This window comes from Carlito syrichta, unplaced genomic scaffold, assembly GCF_000164805.1.
Source record: "Carlito syrichta isolate Samal-C Ts95f unplaced genomic scaffold, Tarsius_syrichta-2.0.1 Scaffold308857, whole genome shotgun sequence".
Taxonomy (NCBI): domain Eukaryota; kingdom Metazoa; phylum Chordata; class Mammalia; order Primates; family Tarsiidae; genus Carlito; species Carlito syrichta.
Genome location: NW_007252953.1, coordinates 567,880 through 588,030, shown reverse-complemented (window position 1 = coordinate 588,030; position 20,151 = coordinate 567,880). Strand labels below are relative to the sequence as shown.

Here is a 20,151-nt window from a genome sequence, read left to right as displayed (position 1 = left end):
CAAAAAAAAAAAAAAAGAAAAGATAGCCTCTTCAGTTGTGGGCTGCATTCTAAGGCCCTGAGAGCCTTAGCAGAGTCCAGGCTTGGAGAGCTTCTCAGCCCTCTTCAATTCTCAGAGAGGAAGAATCTAGCTGTGTTTTCCCCTGCTCAGAACTTAGCAAAATGAACAGTGAATGTTAGAGAAATGGGCTTCCTGGTGCAGTTAGAGCTCTGTTCTTATTTCTTTCCTGTAGCCAGATCACTAAGTCTCATTGGTGACGACCAAGGTGCAAATGAGTGGTTGGAAGGTTTATCAGGGCCTCTTTGCAGGTCTGTCAGGGCGGGCTCAGTGTGACTGTGCTGTATGCCAGGAAGGGCTTCTGCAAGGAAAGGCAAGAGGGCTGTGGTCTGCTGAAAAGGCAGCTTAGGTTTCATGCCGCAGAAACAAAAGTGCAAGGCCCTGATGCAACCAATGATTTGTCACTTTACCAAGGAGCCTATCAGAAATCAGCTGACATCATCACAGCTAAAATACTCCACCAGCTGTGTTTGCCACAAGTGACAGGTTCAGAGTCAGTTGGGGGGGTGGGGTGCGACTCATGTCTGGATTTAATTGAGGTCCCGAGGCCTGTATCCTTCTCCCCATCGTCAGTGCCTCCCTGAGAAGTTTCCTTCCCTGGCCTGAAGAATCATCCAGTCTTCTCAACTGATTTAGCTATCACTAACACTTGCACCCACCGGGAAACTGAGAAATGTGCAAATTGTTGAACTTAATTAGCAATATCACAAGTTTGGGGAAGTTGTGGAAGAAGATGGTTTTCTACAACAGCAGTCCCCAACCTTTTTGACTGGTCTTGTAGAAAACAATTTTTCCACAGACCGGGGTCGGGGGACGGGGGTGGTTTGGAGATGATTCAAGTGCGTAACATTTATTGTGCACTTTATTTCTATTATTACTACATTGTGATATATAATGAAATAATTACACAACTCACCATAAAAAGAAGAGGCGCAGACAGAAGTGGTGAATAAAATAATGGGCGGGCTACTCGCAGACTAAAATAAATGTTGGATTCTGACTTAAAACCTGCCACCAGATGCAGCTGTACAATTGAAGTACATCAACTCACTTGCCACTCACTGAATGGGTTTAGGTATGAGTCTGCAAGCAGTTGATTTATTATGGTCTCTGTGCAGTCAAACCTCACTCCTGATGTTAATGTGTATTTTCAGACGCTCCCCAGCACTAGCATCACTGCCTCCGCTCCACGTCAGATCATCAGGTATTAGATTTTCATAAGGAGTGCACAACATAGATCCCTCACATGCACAATAGGGTTTGTGCTTTTATGAGAATCTAATGCCACCGTTGATCTGATGGCAGGCAGAGCTCAGGCAGTAATCGAGTGATAGGGAGCAGCTCTAAAAACAAATGAAGTTTTGTTCACTCACCCACCACTCAACTCCTGCTGTGTGACCCGGTTCCTAACAGGCCACGGAACAGTACCGGTCTGTGGCCCTGAGGGTTGGGGACCCCCGTTCTACAAGATAGATGCCTTTGTGACCCTAGGCACAAATCCTGCATGAATAGTGAATCATGAGTATGCTTGATCTCCCAAGGTCGTTCTCAGGGAAAGCAGCATGGCATGGTGTGGTGTGGTGTGGTATGGTGTGGTGGTGAGAGGGCCCAGGTTCCAGCTTCGGATGTGTGGCCGGACAAGTCATTTCACCTCTCTGAGCTGCATTCGGTCATCTCCGCAACAGGCAAAGGGTTCTTTACACAAGATAATCTCTTGGGCCTCCTCAGCTTTTTAATCCTTTACTCTTCTACTTCCCAGGACAGCTCTGGTAAAATTTATTGGCATCAACTTGCCAGAAACCAAGGAGGGCACTAAGAGGAAACTTGACTGACCTCGTGCTAAGCAACCCACAGACCTAGTAGGAACAAAAGCCATCCCATATAAAACGGAGGGGTTTGCAGTTTGGGGGTTATTTTTAAGAAGCTGAATTCCTCACGATTATTGTGGAAAGGTGCCTCCAGTGTTGTCCCGGCTGACGCTCCAGGCGAGGCAGTGTAGGAGAAAAATGCTTTCCCGTATCAGCCCCATCCTTGTGACTTTGCCATGCCCAGTACAGTATTTCTCAACACAGGAAAAGAAAGCATCTTTCCACCCTCAGACCCCCACCTTGGTGCTGTGGGAACAGTAAAGGGGAATTGCAGGTTTTGTCTGTTATCACCGTGTGCAGCCCTCCTTCCTCTTCAGGGGAAGGTCAGCCAGTACCTTACACCCCGAGTGGGAGAGTCGCTGCTCTGCCATGCCTTGATTCTGGTCGAGAGCCCCAAAGGACAACGGAATCGCTTTCCTTGGGCCTCACTCCCAAATAGAATCCACTTAATCTTCTCCAAGTTTGAGGACGTACGTCTTCGTCGAGTCCCAGATGGGACCCCTGGCAGTAGCATCAACATGGGAGCCAACACGACTCAAAGGAAGGATGGAGCTTTACACTCTGTCCTTGGGTAGGAAGAAGGTTAGCTGCTGGGAAAATGTGAGACCTGGTACCAAAAAAGATAGAAGTCTGCGTTTATACTGCACCAACCAGTGGCACTGGGACCTTGTGCAATGTTAGTTTTCCCTTCCCTGCTTCAACTTAGGTGACGTTGGCCCTTAGAAGAGCATGAGTCTCTTCCGAAAAGTCAACAAAAGGCTTCGTGCTCCAAAAAGTCTATATGGAAGGAGGCCGAGCACGGTGGCTCATGCCTGTAATCCTGGCACTTCAGAAGGCCAAGGTGGGCAGATCACTTGAAGCGAGGAGTTTGAGACCAGCCTGGGCAACATAGCAAGACCTTGTCTCTACAGAAAATACAAAATAAAAAATTAACCAGGCATGATCATCCTAGCTACTCAGGAGGCTGAGGCAGGAAGATTGCTTTGAACCCAGGAGTTCAAGTGCATGATCGCACCACTGCACTACAGCCTAGGTCACAAAGAAAGACCCTCACCCCTTTAACAAAAAAGAGAGAAACAGACTTTATGGAAGGAGAGGCAGTCAATTAAAGCCTAGAAAGAAGGCTGCACTTTTCCAGCCAGCCATTTTTACCCTACCTGTCCTCTCATGGCAGAATCCTATTGATGGCTGAGGAGAGCATCATTCCTGCTAGTCTCATTAGGCTACATGGCCTCACGCTAGCCTATGTGAACATATGCAACCTGTACTTCTGAGCATGCGCTGGACTTGAGGGATGGATTGGTGGCCCAGGCCTCCAGATCAGTAAGATAACAGATGCAGAAACAGGGCTCGTGAGCTCCGCTTCTGCAAGAGGTTGTGAGCCAGGTGCCCACTGGGGGAGCCTGGCCCAGGACAACCCCATCCGGGGAGCCTTCGGTTTCTATCTGACAAACCATTTTCTATCTTTGAGCAGCTCCCCATCCCTCTGTCTCACACTCCCTAGGTTTAACTTTTCCGAAGAGTACTTGCTCAGGAGAGATGTAGTAAAATTTATTTGTAAAGTGCTCTGGGCTGACACTTTTCCTTTGACTGCTTCTTCCCGAAATGCCAAGTTCCGTGTGTTATTAGGGCCGTCTGTCGCTTCCCAGATCCTCCCGAGGTGACTGCTTTCCTGACTTACTTGGGGGCTGCTTAATATTCAGTGCCATCTTCTCCTCCCGACTGTCCTGGCGTGGGTGTGCGCGTGTGCATGCTCGTACGGCGCAGTATAATGATGTACTTACTGCATGTCTACCGATGGCTTTTCTTTCATCCCACCCTTTCTCAGTGTGACTGCTGCGGCTTGTGAGTCATCGGTGGCAGCATTATGCATTGAATGGATTAGCTGGTGCCTAAAAATAGCCAAGGCCCTCATGCAAACAGCACATAAGCCTATATAGTCAGTCCCTTCACAGCCAAGGCAGACCCACTTGCCAACATTTAACATGCGGAGCTGGGTGGAAATGAATCCTAATGTATCAAAAAATAGATCGTTGGTGACTGCCCTGTGTGCGGAGCCCAGCGCTGAGCCTGGGCCCCGGTGGCTGGTGCTAGATGTCTCCTTTCAGTTCTAATGCGGGACAGTCTCCAACACAGAAACTATAGCAAACCACATTTTTGTGTGGGTCTGTGTACCCCTTCCAAAAATAAAAAGAGAAAAATGTTCTCCTTTTACCTCCCCATGATATAAGTACCCCCCAACTGGGTGATCTTATATATGTTATGGAAACAGATTCTCTCACACCATTGCTGTGTATAGCTTTTTTAAAAAATCGAGGCCAGACACAGTGGCTCATGCCTGTAACCCTAGCACTTTGGGAGGCCAAGGTGGGAGGATTGTTTGAGCCCAGGAGTTGGAGTCCAGCCTGGGCAACTAGTCCAGTGATTCTACAAAAAAAAAAAATTTTTTTTAATTAGCCAGGTGTGATGGCACACACCTGTAGTCCCAGCTACTAGGGAGGCTGAGCCCAGGAAGTTGAGGCTGCAGTGAGCTGCGATTGCACCACTGTACTCCAGCCTAGGCAACACAGTGAGACCCCGACTCAAAAAAAAAAAAAAAAAAAAAGATTTTATTGTTTAAAACAGCTTCAGGTTTACGAAAAACTGAACAGAACGACAGAGAGAAGTCCCACACGTATCCAGTTTCCCCTATTATTGAAATCTTGCTTTAGCATAATACAGTTGTTATCACTGATGAGCCAATATTGATACACCTTTTTTTTGAGTTGGAGTCTCACACTGTCGCCAGGTACCCTTGTTGATGAGGTATGCCCCTCCTTCCCTCCCCTAGCAGTTTCCCTCAACTGCCAATCCCACTCCTCCTCCCCTGACAGTTTGCCACTACTGCCAATCCCTTTCTTACCTTCCTAATTTTCTAACCTCTTATTTCTTGTTTCAAAGAGTTTTTATTTATTTTGGGTTTTTTTTTTTTTTTTGAGTTGGAGTCTCACTCTGTCGCCCAGATTGGAGTGCAGTGCATGCTCCCAGCCACTGCAGCCTTGACCTGCTGGGCTCCGGCGATCTTCTGCCTCAGCCTTCAAGTAGCCAGAACTAGAGGCACACGCTACCATGCCCAGCTAATTTTTGATTTATTGTAGAGACGAGGTCTCGCCAAGTTGCCCGGGCTGGTCTCAAACCTGCAGGCTCAGGCAATCCACTCGCCTTGGCCTCCTTAAGTGCTGGGATTACCGGCTGAGCCACTGAGTCTGACCTTGATACACTATTAAGTAGAGTCCATAGTTTACATTAGGGTTGATTCTTTGTGTTGTGCATTCTGTGCGTTTTGATCAATGCGTGGTGTCATGTATCCAGCATTCCAGTATCATACGGAATAGTTCTACCGCTCTAAAAAGCCTTCATGTTTCACCTGCTGGTACCCCCACTCTCCGCCTCAAACTCTTGGCAGCCACTGATCTTTTTACTGTCTCCATAGTTTTGCCTTTTTCAGAATGTCATACAGTTGGAATGATACAGTATGTAGCCTTTTCAGATTGGCTTCTTTCACTTAGCAAAACGCATTTCAGGTCCCTCCGTGTCTTTTTGTGGCTCTGATAGCTCATTTCTTTTTAGCACTGAATATTATGCTGTTGTCCTTTAAGGCACAAATTTTAAGACCCTGGAGGCGGAGGGTCAGTGCGGAGGTCCAGCCTCTGTAGAGCAGGGCCTGAGGTGGGGGGAGGGAATGAGAAAAGAAAGACAAAGAACGGCGGGATTGGGTGGTCTCTCACCTCACTAGGTGAGAGCAAGTTTATTCTTACAGCATGTTTTCTTATATAGAGCAAAACTACATAAACAAGAGATATATTAATGCTAGCATCAGCTGGGAAAACGTTAATGTTTAGGACTTTCCCTGGCAAGCTTACTATAGCACTGACATCTTTGTTTTCTGAGAGTCTGAGTAAAACTATTAACATCTGTGTTCTTTGAAGTTCTGGGTAAAGTTATTATCGAAGCAGGCTCCATGCAGCCTACGCAGGCTAGAGGTCACACCACCTGAATTCTACTAAATCACCATTCCCAGGGGCAAACATTGAGGGCAGGAGATACTGGCCAAGCTCCTGTTGGAGCCAGGCCAGAAACACAAGGCCCTTGTCAAGCTTATGTCCTTGTTTCCTTCAGGTAAGAGGAATAGAATCTGTGTGTCTAATGGCTGTGATGTCAGAGCTACCACCGTCACTTTTGGGACAGTGTCCTTCCTGGCCAGCCCCGGGCCTCCTTGCGGGCCCCTCCCACAAGGGAGTTCTGTAAGCCAGGCTACCATGAGTGAGAAGAACCCAACTTTTAATTTGGGACTTGTGTTTGGAGGCGTTCCTGTGTTAGGGTGTGGGTTTACTGAACAACCAGGAAATGCTTCCACCAACGACTGAGTCAGGCTTAGCATTAACATGATTAAATGTTTTAAATAGAACACACAGATATTCTTACACTCAACTGAAGAGTTTTGACTGTTTTTATTAATGATTTTTAAACATCTAAGTAAATGGGTCTCTTGCTTACCCCTTCATCCTTGCTCTGGGGTTTTCTGATTTTTTTCATGCCAAGAACACAGTCATGCAAACTAGCCTTCCAGAAAGGCAGACTGGTTTTTCTCTACAGGTAAAACAGGATTTCACTTGTAAAGAAAGTTAGGAATTCCCAGTTTCAAAATTTTACCCTGCCGGCCTCAGTGGCTCAGCTTGTAATCCCAGCACTTTGGGAGGCCGAGGCAAGTGGATTGCCTGAGCCCAAGGGTTCGAGACCAGCCTGGGCAACTTGGCGAGACCTCGTCTCTACAGCAAATTAAAAAAATATTAGCTGGGCATGGTAGTGCACGCCTGTAGTTCCGGCTACTTGGAAGGCTGAATCAGAAGGATCACCAGAGCCCAGCAGGTCAGTGAGTGTGCCACTGGACTCCGGCCTGGGTGACAGAGTGAGACTCCAACTCAAAAAAATAAAATAAAATAAAATAATAAAAATTTTATCCAAAGCAAGACATATTCACTGAAATCCAGCTTCTGAGAGATTTCATTGCTCCCAGCTACCAGCAGAATTTGTATGTTTGGGATCGTGTCATGAAAAAATGTTTTGTAAAACAGATGCCCCTCGCATTTGTGAAAACAGGGTTTCTTGTGAAGGAAAAGGGAGACATATTTAAACAACAGACGTTTTGTTTTCTTTTTATCTTGTTTTTGATGATACGTACATATGTGTGTATATAGACATAGCACCAATCTAAGATTGAAATATACAATCAAACAGCATAAATATGCGTGTATGCATATCGTGTTTAGATACAATAGTTATTGACTAAGTAGTGAAAGGAATTATATTGTGCTTTCACATAGAGGAGCTAAAAATGAACTTAAAATCCAGTCATTTCCAGCCTAGGAAGGCGACATGGAATAAATAATTTTCAGTCCAGAAGTGAGGCTGTGTGTTGCCTCCCTATCTTGGTTCCTCCACCCAGAGTGGAAGTTGGAGGCCAGGTATGGTGGCTGTCACACTGGTCATCCCAGCTTTTTAGGAGATGGAATCAGAAGTGGAAGGATTTCTTGAGCCCGGGAGTCTGAGACCAGCCTGGGCCACATAGTGAGACCTTGTCTCTACAAAAGAGTCTTTAAAAATTTTAAGTGGAAGTTGGAGGTGATGGTTCTAGAGGAGTCGGTATCAGGGACTGGGGTAGGACAGATTTCTCATAACAGTGGTGATGAGCAGATGGGTGTGCTTACAGAGGCAGGAGGAAAATGGGGAAGGGTGGAGGAAGATGGGGGGGATCTGCCCCTAAAGCGAGAGGTACCGACTGCAAGGCATCCGGGGATGCAAGACAGAAGGGCCCCAAGCTGACAAAAGACACGCTCGCATTTCATCCTGCAGACTGCTGAAGTGTTTGGAAAAGGATGTATTTATGGTATGAAAAAATGGGCTCTATCAAGCTGCCAAGAATTACGTAACATTCTTTGGTTGTATATGGTACTTCGCTCACGAATTTATTTGCACAGGGGTTTCATCAGAGGCCATTCTTGAAAATGCTTGGAACCCCAACAAGATCACAAAATGACTTAATGATTATTAGCACACCTCAAGGAACAAGGGTGGAAATAACTGAAGTATGATTCCATGAAATCATGAGGAGCTCAGCGTCTGACAGGGTGAGGGCGCTATGGGTTAACCCAGAAAGCTGCCTGTTAGGGGGTGAGCCAGACCCTGAGGAAAGCACTGCTCTTCTCCCTGGAGTAGAACACAAGCCCGATTTAGTCCTGGCTGTTGAAAAAAAAGGACGGCCATATGCGGTGACTCAAGCCTGTAATCCCAGCACTTTGGGAAGCCGAGGTGAGAGGATTGCCTGAGCCCACGGGTTTGAGACCAGCCTGGGACAAGACCTCATCTCTACAATAAATAAAAAAAATTAGCCAGGCACAGTAGCACGTGCCTATAGTTCCAGCTACTTGGAAGGCTGAGGTGGAAGGATCGCCGGAGCCCAGCAGGTCGAGGCTGCAGTGGCCGGGAGCGTGCCTCTGTACTCCAGTCTGGGCGACAGAGTGAGATTCCAACTCAAAAAAAAAGGACAAGCAGTCTCTCCAGTCTAAACATTGCCCCCCACCCCCCACCCCCATTGGACAGGTGTGGCACTGCAACATTTTTCCACATGGAAGGCAAACAGAACTGTGTATTTTTTTCAGATTTTAACTAAGCCCCTATTACATGCCAGGAAGTATTCTAGACTCTGGGGATAGAACAATGAGTTTGGGGGAAGAGGTGAAACAGACAGACAAATATGCAAGTTAGTAAAAAAAAAAAGAATGCATCAAAAGATAAGAAGTGCTATGGGAAAAAATAAAGCAGCATAAAGAAGATAAGGAAGCTAGAGGATTGTTATTTCAAACAGCTGTTAAGGAAGCTCTCTGAGAAGGAGACTGGACGGCTGCAGTACACGGGCAGAAAGGATTCCAAATGGAGGGAATACAGGGTGCGCAGACCAGAAGGTGCAAGTGTCTTTGGAGTTAAAGGAGACCACACAGGTCCTTCAACAGCAAGGAGACCAGTATTCCTACAGTGCGGTGAGTAGGGGGCGATGCAGAAGACATTGAGTTTGTTGATGTTGACTCAGTAAGTGAGATGTCGGCTTGGCCAGGAGAGAGGTGGTAGAGGTAGCAAGAAATGGTCTCATTCTAGGTATATTTGGAAGAGGGACTGATAAGCTCTGCTTATGATTTGGAGGCATGTGGTATGAGAAAAAGAAGAGAAGCAAGGACAATTCCCAGCCCACTGATTGAACAGCTAGAATACAGGGGGATACCATTTGTGGAGATGGGATGTACGTAGGATGCACCATTGGGCGGGGGTACATCAGGAGGTGGTCTGTTCTGATCGCATCATGTTTGAATTGCCAATTAGACATCTGAGTGGGCATCATCAGATAACGTGGTAGCCAGTATCCAAATGTGCCCTGTTGAAATTGTTCTGCATGATGTTGTCTGTTCCTGGCAGGCAAGAAACTGGGTCTTAAACAATAGGCACTCTTCCAGGGTCTGTAACACTTAGCAGGTGCTCAGTGTGTACTTACTGAACTTCATTACAACTGCAAAACCTGGAGCTTGTCATCATGAACGCTTGATCAATCATATTTTGAGAGGCCGGGCACAGTGGCTCAAGCCTGTAATCCCAGCACTTTGGGAGGCTGAGGCAAGCGGTTTGCCTGAGCCTGCAGGTTCGAGACCAGCCTGGGCTACATGGTGAGACCCTGTCTCTACACTAAATCAAAAAATTAGCAAGACAAGGTAACGCATGCGTGTAGTTCTGGCTGTTTGGAAGACTGAGGCAGAAGGATCGCCAGGCAGCAGGTAAACGCTGGGGCGTGCGACTGCACTCCAGCCCGAGTGGACTTCAGTGTGCCACTGCACTCCAGCCTGGATGACGGAGTGAGACTCCAACTCATCATCATCATCATATTTTGAGGTTCTCAGCACCATGGGTCTCAAAGGAATTCATAGACTTGTTATTCCAGTTTGAGGTGACATCATTCCACAAAATTACACCATATCTGTTTCACATCCATGACAACCCCTGTTGGCATTGACAGCATGTTCTGAGGTGGATAATGCTCCTTTCCAAGGGAATTTCAAGCAGACAGACTTGACTATATATATTCTCACTGAAAAATCCCTCAGTGAGATTTCTTCATTAACTGTTAATGATCAGCTAACCTTTAAGAATGTTTATATCCTTATGACAGACTTAATTATAAAACAAAAATAAATCTGTTATGAATAATTTAGTGTGCCTATCTGAGATATATGCAACAAAATTTAACTTTCACCAAAGAAAAGGGAAAAAACTTATTTTAGTTCACATACACTTAGACCTTTGGGGGGAAGTTCATTATGTAGATCGTTCAAGCTAGATAATTAATGAGGAGAAAAATAGCACTGGCCTGAGCTGTCCAATCTAGTGCCTAAAACAATGAGACTATCTAAATAATGTTTAGCTACTAATCCAGCTTACATAGACCCAGCTGAGGGTGCCTGGTGATGGCATCATTCGCTTGAGTGGCATATCTCCTTTGAGAGAAAGCAAAGCCAGAATTTCGACAAAATGAATGAAAAACAAGGCATCACCATGAGGGAGAAGCCTATCCAGCTTAAAATAAATTCCATTGACACTGGCACTTTGTAGTACACATCTCAAATATTATTTTCTCTCTCCAACACTTTTCTCTCATCGATGTTTAAGTAGGCTGTTCTAGCCATGGCTGACACTACAGCATTTAATTCTAAGGTCTGTCTTTGGAGTTTTGAGACAAGGGAGTAATGACAGACTTTCAAAATGTCCAACGTTATGGTATCTTTAATGGTAAGCATTAACATCTGTATCATAGCTGTTAGTAATCAGTTCTATTACCTGTTATAAAGGCCTTGAAGACATCTTAATGAGTTTATAGAAACTTGGTGCCGGGCTCGGTGGCTCAGCCTGTAATCCTGCGCCTTTGGGAGGCTGAGGTGAGTGGATTGCCAGAGCCCGCGGGTTCGAGACCCGCCTGGGCGGCAAGACCTCATCTCTACAATAAATCAAAAAATCAGCCGGGCGTGGTAGCACATGCCTGTAATTCCGGCTACTTGGAAGGCTGAGGCGGAAGGATCGCCAGAGCCCAGCGGGTCGAGGCTGCGGTGGCCGCTCCAGTCTGGGCGACAGAGTGAGACTCCAGCTCAAAAAAAAAAAAAGAAAAAGAAAAAAGAAACTTGGCAACATGAAAATCTTCAGATAGATTTGTCTATGAGTATACAATAGATGTTATTTTCAGAAAATGAAATATTGGCTGCCTTGAGAAGTGTATATAATAAGGCTCACACACCAAGGACCTCTCACTGGTGGGTACCAGGCTGCCTGCCAGGAAGGAGGCAGGGAATTATCCAGGCATAGACAGAGCCAAAAAAGAGGCTGGTGTGCTTGGAACTAGGGCTTGTGGCGTTATGATCGCCACATTACCTCTGGCAGGTATTAGGCAGGAATAAGCAAACAATGAAGCTGGTAGAGATTCTTATGAGGTATGAACGCCTGAGATCTTTGTTTAATGACTTGAAGATGCAGCTGAACAGTCTTCACTTGATGTAGGATTTATTTCTTCTGCTCAGTGTGTGGTGCTCATGGCTCTAAGAGGTTTGGGAGAGGATCTAGGGAGTCATTTTCAGATTGGTCCTCCCACCTAGAATACAGTGGACATCCTCATCTGATATTGTAACTTGTAAGATTATTTGTACTTGTCTATATGCAAATATATATGTGTTTGTGATGTAAATGTCATTTTGAAACTGAACATCAGTCTTGTCACACACTTGTACAGAGTGACTAGAATTGTATGAGTGGATGTAAGGCAGACGGTATATCACAATTTTCTTAACCATGAAACAAGTCTTTGCATTCATGCTATTGGATCCTACTTATTTCAAGTAATATTCACACCTCTTGGGGACAGTGGAAATGGTAAGTTTGTCTCTTTTTGTGGATTATAGTATCTTTGTTCATGGGGGTAGAGGTCAGGACGCATAGGGAAAAAAATGGATGTGGGGGCCAAAGACTAGGATTAAATCTCAGTCACATCAGCTAATAACCATGACATTTAGGCAAGTGGTTTCATCACAGACAAATAGTCTGTGAGTGTAAAGTTCATAAAACTGAAATAGCCGTACTTGTCTCATTAGTTCATTGTGAACATGAAACAAAATATTTTTGTAGCTGAATGTCTGACAGAGTAGGCATTCAAAAAATTTTAGCTCTCTTCACATTATTAAAATAATGCAGAACTATGAGACTGCCCCTCAAATAATACACACATGCCTGGACTCATGGTCCCACACAAATTGAAAAAGGCTTTCGTATAAATTCACTCTCGTTGTCCCTTCTAAAAACACATGTCTTCTATGCATTCAATAAAATCTGTCATTCTAGAAGTGTATCAGGACTAGATCAATCAGAGTTATCAAAGAAGATAAAGAAGATTAAGTATAAAAGCCACAATCTACCTAGATTACATGAAAATTTATTACTTTTTAAGTTTGGGGGGTATTTTAATTATTCATATGTTTCTATGTGTATGCATATGTGTCAAATCAACAGAACATTTTAATATGATTGCATATAGCAAATATTCCTTTCTTATTTCCCCATTTTACTACCATTTTTTCAGTTCTTTTCATTCCTTCCTGCATCTACAAACTTAGCGCAGATCTGTTGGTGGTAGATTCTCTGGATTGCTGTTTGTCTGAACATGTATTTGTTTTGCCTTCATTGTTAAAGGATCTTTTTGCTCCATATAGGCTTCTTGATTGGCTTTTTTTTTCTTTAGCACTTTAAGGATATTCCATTATCTCCTGGCTTCCTTTATTTTTGTTGAGATCGTAAACTGTGAGTTTAACTGTTGCTTATTTTGGAAGTATTTTGTTCTGGAGACTTTTAAGATCTGTTTCCCTGTCTTTGGCTTATAGTAATTTAACTATGACCTGCCTAGGCAACATTTATTTTTATTTTTCCTGCTTGGAGTTAGGCCTTCTTGAATCTATAGCTAATTATCTCTCATCGGCTTGGGAAAAGTCTTAGCCATTACCTCCCCAGGTATTACTTCTGCCCTATTGTCTCCCTCTCTTCCTCCTCCAAGGATTCAAATTATGTGTCTTTAGATCTTCTCAATATAGCTTCTATGTCTCTTACCCTCTTCTCTATGTTAGCCATCTTTATGTATCTATATCCATCCTGTATAGTTTCTTCTAAAGCTTTACTAAGAGAATCGAGTTCACTAATTCTTTCTTAAACCATGTCTATTCAGTTGGAAAATGTATTGCATTCTTGATTTCAGTTGATTTTTTTTATTCTAGAATTTACATGGATCTTTTAAATCCTAATTCTCTACCAAAACCTTCAAGCTTGTCTTAAATCTTCTTAAACTCTGTAAGTATAGTCATTTTAAAATCTATATCAGATAACAATATATGAGAAACTCCTATAGGTTTGTTTTTATTATCTGTTATTTTTACCAGTTTTTATTCATGTTATCTGGTGTCCTCATGCCCCCCCCCCATTTTAATTGAATACTGTCTTTTATTTGCAAAATTGTAGAACTAAATCAAGACCTTAATCTAGTATTAGAGACTGACATGATTAAAATCTGAGCTTAGCCGGGTTCGGTGGCTCAGCCTGTAATCCTGCGCTTTGGGAGGCTGAGGTGAGTGGAATGCCTGAGCCCGCGGGTTCGAGACCCGCCTGAGCAACTTGGCAAGACCTCATCTCTACAATAAATCAAAAAAATTAGTCGGGTGTGGTAGCGTGCGCCTGTAGTTCCGGCTACTTGGAAGGCTGAGGCGGAAGGATCCCTGGAGCCCAGCAGACGAGGCTGCGGTGACCAGGAGCAGCCACTGCACTCCAGTCTGGGCAACAGAGTGAGACTCCAACTCAAAAAACAACTCTTGAGCTTCATACTTTGAAAGGCCTGTCTGCTTCTGGTTCACACTTACTTCCAAGATACAGTGCTTTGAGGTCACAGCCCAAAAGAATGGGGTTCACCAGACGGCACCTCCCGCCTCTTGGTGTATCCTGAACTCCATTCCCTGTCCTCTGTGCTCTTAAGACTTGACTCTAAGGAGAAAATAGGCCCCAAGCACCAGTTTCAACTGTCTGGGTCATCATTCTTTCCTGATCCAACCCAGTAATTTTTTTTACTATCTTATTTTCTGTCGAGTCCCATAAGAAAGAAAATTATTATTAAAGTTTTGTTCATAGTTTTTTATTGATTTGCTAATGTTATTTTTCTTCAGAGGTTTTAGTTGTCTTCAGCAGAAGGGTTGGTCCAAATTATGTAGTCTACTGCATCTAGAAGGGTCATTGAAAACTGACTTTTAAAACAACTTCATTGTTCTCTCTCTCTCTCTCTCTCTCTCTCAATACACACACACACACACACACACACACACACACACACACACACACACATTTATTTATTTATTTGAAAAAAACTCAATTCCCATGGAAATGAAACTGTAGAAAACCTCAGGTGCATTTCACCCTAACTTAATGTCAACAGTAGGACTTTGGACAGGATCCCTGCACACACCATCTCCTTGCCTTTGTCTGCACATCCCTTCTTCCAGTAATGTCTTCTTGCAACCATACCTCTACTCTGTCGACACTGTTTTTTAAAACTCAGCAAAGCGTATGCTCATCCAAGAAGACTTCCTTACTCACCTCTTCTCCAAAGTGGTGTTTGCCTTTCCTCTGCCCTCCAATAACTTCATGCTGTGCCAAGCTCTGTAATCTCCTCTGCCACATGGATTGTCAATTCTTGTTCATGGGCCTCTTTTACCCACCTGAGTGTGAATTCCTTTGGGACCAGGACTGATTTCCTTAGCTTGGTGCATGGCACAAAGTGGCATGGAGAAAATTGCAGCTGTTGAGAGGATACTGGGTTTCACCTGCTTTCGTTATTTGCTTTTCAAACAAATGCGGAGACTAATCTGAATGCCTGGGGGTTGGCCTTGTGGATAGACAAGCACAGGAGCTGTCTGTGACTGCCTTACCTTCTCCCCAACAGTGTCCCACCCCCAAACGTCTCCAAATCCTGCTCATCATGGCTCCAGGGGCCTGGGAAAGCCTTCCCTGGTTCCTCTAGCCCTTACTGATTATGTTCCCCCTGAATTCCTAGAGTGCATTTAGCCAATAAATATTTATTAAGCTCCAGTCATATGCCAAGTACCCTTTTAGCGATAAACACATTGTGCCCGCCTCATGGAGCTCACATACAGGCTACTCTCATCTGTATTTAGTTCTGTCCTACATGACAAGAGCAGTTGTCCGGTGACCTAGTAAAATGCAAGACTGTATTGGGCTTCTGAGTCAGCTGCAGAGCCTAGCTCAGTGCGGACTGCTAAACAGATGTTTTGCCATTGTTGGGGGCCAACTGACTGGTTTGAACAGAGCCCAGCTGTAGTAAAGCTAACACGCAGTAGAATATTTTGAATACTGATGGACTTTTACGCCAGACAGTTTCTTCCACCGACTTCTGCCCACCATCCATGGTAAGTGCAGGTATAACAGAAAGTTATGAGCCTCATCTGTAGTGTGTAGCTGGGGAAAGAGGTTTTTAACTGTTGGGTTTTTTTTCCTCATTCAACCTGTATGTGTGTGTGTGCTTGTATATAAAATAAAACAAGAATAAAATGTTTTTGTTTCCTTCCTTCTGCCTCCCTCTGTCTCTCCCTGTTTCCACAGGTCAGCGTTGAAGTTTTGGTAGAGTATCCTTTTTTTGTGTTTGGACAGGGCTGGTCTTCCTGCTGTCCAGAGAGAACCAGCCAGCTCTTTGATTTGCCGTGTTCCAAACTCTCAGTTGGGGATGTCTGCATCTCGCTTACCCTCAAGAACCTGAAGAACGGCTCTGTTAAAAAGGGCCAGCCCGTGGATCCTGCCAGCGTCCTGCTGAAGCACTCAAAGACCGACGGCCTGGCGGGCAGTAGACACAGGTATGCCGAGCAGGAAAACGGAATCAATCAGGGAAGTGCCCAGATGCTCTCTGAGAATGGTGAACTGAAGTTTCCAGAAAAAATAGGATTGCCTGCAGCACCCTTCCTCGCCAAAATAGAACCCAGCAAGCCCTTGGCGACGAGGAAGAGGAGGTGGTCGGCGCCCGAGACCCGCAAACTGGAGAAGTCAGAAGACGAACCACCTTTGACTCTTCCTAAGCCTTCTCTAATTCCTCAGGAGGTTAAGATTTGCATTGAAGGCCGGTCTAATGTAGGCAAGTAGAGGCAGAGTGGGGGAAAGGAAACGTGGCTCTCCCTTTTCATTTGTATCCAGATTACTGTACTGTAGGCTAAATAACACAGTATTTACATGTTATCCTCTTATTTTAGGTTTCTGTTCTAACCTTGTCATTCGAGTTACAGCAGGTGTGTCGCAGGAGACTGGTGCATACGCTTTGCCCACGAGCATCTGTCTATGAGCAGGTGGGTGGAGGCCAGAGCAGGGGAGGTCCAGGCTCCAGGCCTCCTGGGGAAGACGAATGTGGCTTCCCAGAGCCTGCCTTGTCTAGCAGCACAGAAGCATCCAGTGGGCACTGACTCCTGCTAGTTTCCAGAGAAAGTTCTATGGGAAGGGACCTGCAGGGGTGCGGGGGTGCGTGCATGGGGGGGTGCACGGGCGCCACGGCAGGGAGTGAGGGTCTCTTTTTCTCTGCCTCCGTCTGTCTCACTCTCTTGCTCTCAGCATGGGATTGGGGGTCCAGAGCTGTGTCCTCCTGGGGTTCCCACGTGTAAAACCAACATCAGGAATCCAGCTTCAGGGCATCGTAGAGAGGCATCAGAGGGCAGATAGCTTCGTTTAAAAGAACATTTTTCTCTCCAACATATTTTACAATAAAAGCAACTTTTAATCGTATAGATATATATTTCCCCCTATGGGGCCTGACTGCACTGATATATATATTTTTTAAGAGCAACTGCCACATGTGGGATTTCATTTCTGCTTTATTCATAGTGCAGTGATGTCGCCAGGGTGTCATGGTGGACAGGGAGGCCTCCCTGCTCACATGGCTCCACGCGGGGGGTGGCAGGGGTGCGGGAGAGAGTGAACACCCATGCTGGTGTCTGTGCAGTGTTAGGAAAACCAATCAGGTTATTGCATTGACTTCGCTCCCAAGAGGTAGATGCAAACTGCCCTTCAGTGAGAGCAACAGAAGCTCTTCGCGTTGAGTTTGCAAAATCTTTTTGTCTTTTAACTCTAGTACTGTTTATAGTTCATGACTATGGACAACTCGGGTGCCACTTTTTTCAGATTCCAGTGTGATGTGAGGAGTTAGATTTTGAAGATGAGCATATATTACTATCTCTAAGCACTTAAAATACTGTTCACACTTTATTACCAAGCATCTTGGTCTGTCATTCAACAAGTACTGTATCTCACCTTAAACTCTTTGGGAAGAAAAAAAAAACTAAGTTGCTTTCTTTTTTTCAACACTGTAACTACATTTCAGCTCTGCAGAGTTGCTCAAGAGCAAGATATTGAAAGTTTCCATGTGGCTTAAAGGGATGAATGTGAATTATGAACTAGTATGTGACAATAAATGACCACCAAGTACTACCTGACAGGAGGCACTTTTCACTTTGATGTCTGAGAAAGAGTTCAAGGCATATGCAGAGTTGGCAGAGAAACTGAGAGAAAAGGGATGGAGAAAAGAATACTCATTTTTGTCCAGTGTTTTTCTTTTTAAGATGAACTTTTAAAGAACCTTGCGATTTGCACATCTTGAGTTTATAATTTGTGTGATATTCCTGCAGTTTTTATCCAATAACATTGTGGGAAAGGTTTGGGGGACTGAACGGCATAAATAAATGTAGCAAAATTACTTTCTAACCTGCCTAAACTCTAGGCCATTTTATAAGGTTATGTTCCTTTCAGAATTAATTTTGGTCTTTTTACCACATCTGTCACAAAAAGCCAGGTCTTAGCAGGACAACTCTGAGAATTTTCTTCAGATTCATTGAGAGAGTTTTCCATAAAGACATTTATATGTGAGCAAGTTTTTTTAATTACTTTATTATTGTTGTTATTAATGTTATTTTCAGAATGACTTTTCTTTTCTTTCTGAAATCAAATCAAAATTTAATGTTTGGTACAAACCCAGAAAGGGTATTTCATAGTTTAAACCTTTCATTCCCAGAGATCTGAAATATCATTTGTGGGTTTTGAGTGCATCTCAAAGTGCTTTAAAAAAAAAAAAAGTTTTATAAGTAGGGAGAAATTTTTAAATATTCTTACTTAGATGACTGCAACTAACCTGAACACTTATCTGATTTTTCTTTTACCAGTGAAAATAGTGCTTCTTCCATTTCACAAATTAAAAAACAAAAAAATTCTGAGATCAACCCACATTTTGGCTATCTAGTATTCCTTCACATTTAGCTCCCACAATTTGTATAAACCATTTTCTGGGGTGTACCAAAAACATATGAATAGGTTTAGAATGGCTAGAATTGTTCCTTAACTTTCCTTGAATTTCATTAGCCTCTCAGCATGCTTGCAAGAGCTGGGTGGGCTCATTCTTGCGGTCATACTGCTTATTTAGTATGTATTTTTTAAACGTTTCTGTTCAGAGAACTTGCTTAATCTTCCATATATTCTGCTCAGGGCACTTGCAATTATTAGGTTTTGTTTCTCTTTTTGTTTTTTAACCTTTGATGGTAAGAGGAATACAGGCTGCCACATAGACTTTGTTCTCATTAGTACCACTATTTACAACTCGTGTGGACAAGGAAAAACACCCACCACCTTTTGGCTTACTTCGAGTATCAAACTGACTGGATCCATTAAACCAACACTAAAATGGGAAAACACGTGGTCTGGAGCAATAGGAACATCATCATCATTTTCGTGGTTCTATTTCAGGTATAGGAATTATAAAATAATTGGTTCTTTCTAAACCCTTGTCCCATTTCATTCTCTTGCTTTTTTAGCATGTGCAATACTTTCTGTGCCAATAGAGTCTGACCAGTGTGCTCTATAGTTCAAGCTCATTCTCTTTTGGCTTTTTCCTTGTTGGGTTGCTCTGCCCGGTTCTGACAAGAGCAGGGCCGGAGGGAAGAAGCCTCCCGCCTTCCCCCTCCTGCGGATGCTGAGTGCTGGGGCGGGGAGCCATCGGGAGCCCGTGTGTCTGTCGCCATGCTGCAGAGCCAGCCAAGGATACATAGGGGAAGAGCCGCAGTGTCCCCTGTCACCACATGGAATAGTGAACGTGGAGTGTGGAGAGGAAGGAAGGCAGATTCATTTCTGAGACACACTCTGGAGCCGTGTAGCCTGGAGTCAACCCATTTTCCACGGTCTTTTCTGCAGGCAGCCCCTCCTCGGGGTCTGTGCCCTGGAGACTTTGAGCCCTGCCTCTGAGCGTGGGCAGCAAGTGTGGCCTGTTGTGTGTGTGCGTTCTGAGCGTGCTGGCCAGTGGCCGTGGAGGGGACCACCTGCCAACCACGGTCGTCACCCCTTTGTGGCAGCTTTCTCTTCGAATAGGAAGAACGCGCAGAGGGCAGGAGCCTCCTCTGGTTTGCAGACTTGGCGAGCCTCGAGGCTCCCAGAGCAGCCTCTGTCACCGCTTCTGTGTAGCAAACGTAACGATGACAGGGGTAGAAATTCTTCGGTGCCGTTCAGCTTACAAGGATCAGCCATGTGCCTCTGTACTATGTCCACTTTGCAATATTTACCAACAGCCGTCTTTTGTTCTTTCTTTCCTGTTTTCCATTTTAAAACTAATAACAGCAGGCCTTTTGCGTTTACAATGGAACACAATCACCAAGAAATTAGTCAGGGCGAAAATAAAAAATAATAATATTATTAATAAGAAACCAACAAACAAGAACTTCTCTTTCTAGGGATTTCTAAATATATCAAATGACTGTTCCTTAGGATGTTTAACTTGAGAATTATTTCAGTTTGTCTGGGCCACCTTGGGGCAGAGGGGGGAGGGAGGGATTCAGAGATGGATGCCACTTACCTCAGATCTTTTAAAGTGGAAATCCAAATTGCATTTTCATTTGGACTTTCAGGATCATTTTCTGTGTTGGTCAACTTTTTGTTATCCCTGACTCGCCCAGTTTGGTTTGGGATGATTTGATTTTTTTGGTCATTGTTGTTGATCCCATTTCTAACTCGGAATTGTGACCCCCCCCCCATGTTTTCTGTT

At 44.4% G+C, this 20,151-nt stretch overlaps 1 protein-coding gene across 1 annotated transcript in view; it reads left to right on the top strand.

Moving 5' to 3' along the window:
* The window catches only part of ATXN1 (ataxin 1), a 22,820-nt gene extending 4,473 nt beyond the window's left edge, over positions 1-18,347 (top strand). Inside the window, exon 4 of the mRNA XM_021716659.1 lies at positions 15,696-18,347. Coding sequence (XP_021572334.1) covers positions 15,696-16,226 — 531 coding nt within the window. The 3' untranslated portion in view covers positions 16,227-18,347. The remainder of the gene's footprint in view (positions 1-15,695) is intronic.
* Positions 18,348-20,151: the final 1,804 nt, after the last annotated feature.